Below are 2,818 nucleotides of genomic sequence, written 5' to 3'. Positions count from 1 at the left end.
AATAACAAAGCTTGCGAAACTGACAGAGAGAAGCAATTTTCTCCTAACATGCAGAAAGTCAAATGTAACACCAACACACTTACACAATCAAACAAAGAACATCACCAACTTATTCCGACTGACAACAACAAAAACAGAAACAGAGAAGATACTCGCAAAACTAAACTCAAAGCTACTCAATGTAGAAATAAGAGAAACGCACATACATATAAAACAAACAAAACAAGGGATGGCAAAGATAGAGGGAGATATAAGCAATACACTGAACGAAACGGAACTCTCAATTTTCAAGAATGGACAATGGGATAGATATAAGAATATAAAAACTAGGACAAAGGAAATACACTCAGCGAAATTAAATAAAATAAGATCGGATAAATTCTCGAAACATAATCTACGGTTCAATGACAATTGGTTTGTCAATAAAACAGAAGTAACATTTCCGACAGAGTGTAAATGGCTACTATCTATGGGGTCAAAATTTGCACTCCCAGTCAACAAAGACAATTTTGCACCAGTTCCACTTATCGCGGACATTGAACAGTGGGTGCAGAATATAGATGACGTCCGGGAGAAAGAAACAGCTAGGTCCAAAATAGCTAATAGAATTACGAATTTTAAGCGAAGCATGAGAAATGATGACAGAGAGAAATTCATATTAGGAATCTATGAAGAAACAAAGGAGATAATTGATGCAAACAGAGACACGATTATGGTCACAACTGCAGACAAGGGGAACAAAACAGTAGTCATGTCAAAGAAGGAATATCACCAGAAGATGAACCAATTACTTGCGGATAAAACAACCTATAGACCAATCGACGTGGATCCTACGGAGAAACTCCAAAAAGTTAACAATAAAATTATCATGGAACTATTCAAAAGTAAACATATAACAAAATGGGAAAAAACTAAATTAGACAGCATTTCACCGCAATCGCCAGAACTATACGGACTGCCGAAAATTCATAAGGATGGCACTCCCCTCCGGCCTATATCTTCGTCAATGAACGTCCCCTGCTATGCTCTTTCGAAACACATTGAAAACATACTAAAAACTATAATTTCGACGGAATACAATGTTAAAAACTCTCTAGAACTGAAACAACAACTCGGATCTATCACTTTGGATAAAGATGACATTATCGTCTCCTTCGACGTGGTATCGTTATTTACTAACATACCGATATATCTAGCCATTAAGAAAATTATGGATAAATGGGATACACTTCGGGTTAATACCACCATTCCAAGACAGACATTCCTCAAAATTCTCAATTTCTGCCTGAAAGATAACAATTACTTCACGTATGCTGGAAAACTTTACCAACAAACTTATGGTATGCCAATGGGGAACCCACTCTCACCAACGATTGCGGATATTGTACTTGACACCCTTTTGGACGACGTAATGGACGAACTGCAGAGTATGAACATAACGGTAAAATTTATAGTGAAGTATGTAGACGACCTGTTCGCGGTGATAAACAAAAAAGATGAAACAACGATAATGAAATTAATGAACGCGTATCACAACAAATTAAAATTTACGATAGAAAAGGAAACTCGTGCAGAGTTACCGTTCCTGGATATGAAGATAATAAGAAATGGAAATACGTTAATAACAAACTGGTACGCGAAACCAACAGCATCGGGAAGAATGATTAATTATAACTCTACGCAACCACACAGCACGAAAATTAATACGGCCAAGAACTTCATCCACAAAGTTCTACTGTTAAGCGATGAACGTTTCAAAGCAGACAACATAAATAAAATACAACAAACTTTAAAACAGAACAATTATCCAATGGCATTAATAAATAATTTAATTCGCGACGTCACCAACGGATCCAAACGACCCCATGAAGAAAAAACATCAACGACGAAAAAATTTTACAGTGTACCGTACATCCCTAAGCTTACCGACCGCGCATCTTTGGGAAATATCATACTTGACGAAAACTCAACAACAGCATATAAATCAAACAAAACTCTAAACCAAATATTCAGGAAAAAAGGAACAACAACCAAAACAGACAAACTCAAACTAAGCAACGTCGTATACGAAATTACGTGTGATGGAGATCAACAAGAAAAATGCAACAAAAAATATGTGGGAACCACCAGACGCACACTAGGCACTAGGTTGGCTGAGCACGAAGCCGACATAAGAAAAGGGAGACAATCGACAGCACTAGCACAACATATAAAAGAGAGCGGACATGCGGCAAACTTTAAGACAGTAAGAGTACTTGACAGAGAGAAAATAGAGAACAAGCGATACACATTAGAGAGCCTACGGATTCAACAAATACTTAAAGAGTCGATAAACACCAAAGAAGACAAAGACAACACTAAGCTGCAGTATTCCATTGCAATAACTTGAAAACGACTGTTCTGTGATATTAGTAATAAGTTTAGACTTTATATACTTCCCTCAAAGTGCAATTATTTATATTATTATATTTTCTGTGTCGTGGTGTCCAGTTTTTATAGTAATATAAGTAATTCAACGAAGATGTAAAATTAATCGTAAGTCTAAATGGAAAAACTAAGCAATACAAAACATATACTTTATACAAGAATACTTTAAACAGGAACTTCAATAAACTCTGTCCTGATGAAGTTGGAAAAAAATAACCAACGAAACGTCGAGAGAAAAAATGAAAACGATTTGTTTTATTTAAAAAATCCTCAACCTGACCAAAAAAGCCCATCAACAAAACAAAAAAACAGTAAATAATTTACATTGTCATTGAATTTATCTACATATGTATGGTCATGTGTGAGCGCCCTTTGTGGCAGGGTGTTTCAT

The 2,818-nt window shown here is 35.8% G+C and overlaps 1 protein-coding gene across 1 annotated transcript; it reads left to right on the top strand.

The window, feature by feature from the left end:
• The first annotated feature begins 628 nt into the window (after window positions 1-628).
• LOC131997995 (uncharacterized) lies at window positions 629-2,389 on the top strand. The gene has a single exon (XM_059369946.1). It carries the CDS (start codon window positions 629-631, stop codon window positions 2,387-2,389), a length of 1,761 nt encoding a protein of 586 aa, XP_059225929.1.
• The last annotated feature ends 429 nt before the right edge of the window (window positions 2,390-2,818 follow it).

Source organism: Stomoxys calcitrans, chromosome 5, assembly GCF_963082655.1.
Source record: "Stomoxys calcitrans chromosome 5, idStoCalc2.1, whole genome shotgun sequence".
Taxonomy (NCBI): domain Eukaryota; kingdom Metazoa; phylum Arthropoda; class Insecta; order Diptera; family Muscidae; genus Stomoxys; species Stomoxys calcitrans.
The sequence above is the reverse complement of the archived record's forward strand: the minus strand, read 5'-3'. Positions and strand labels throughout refer to the sequence as shown.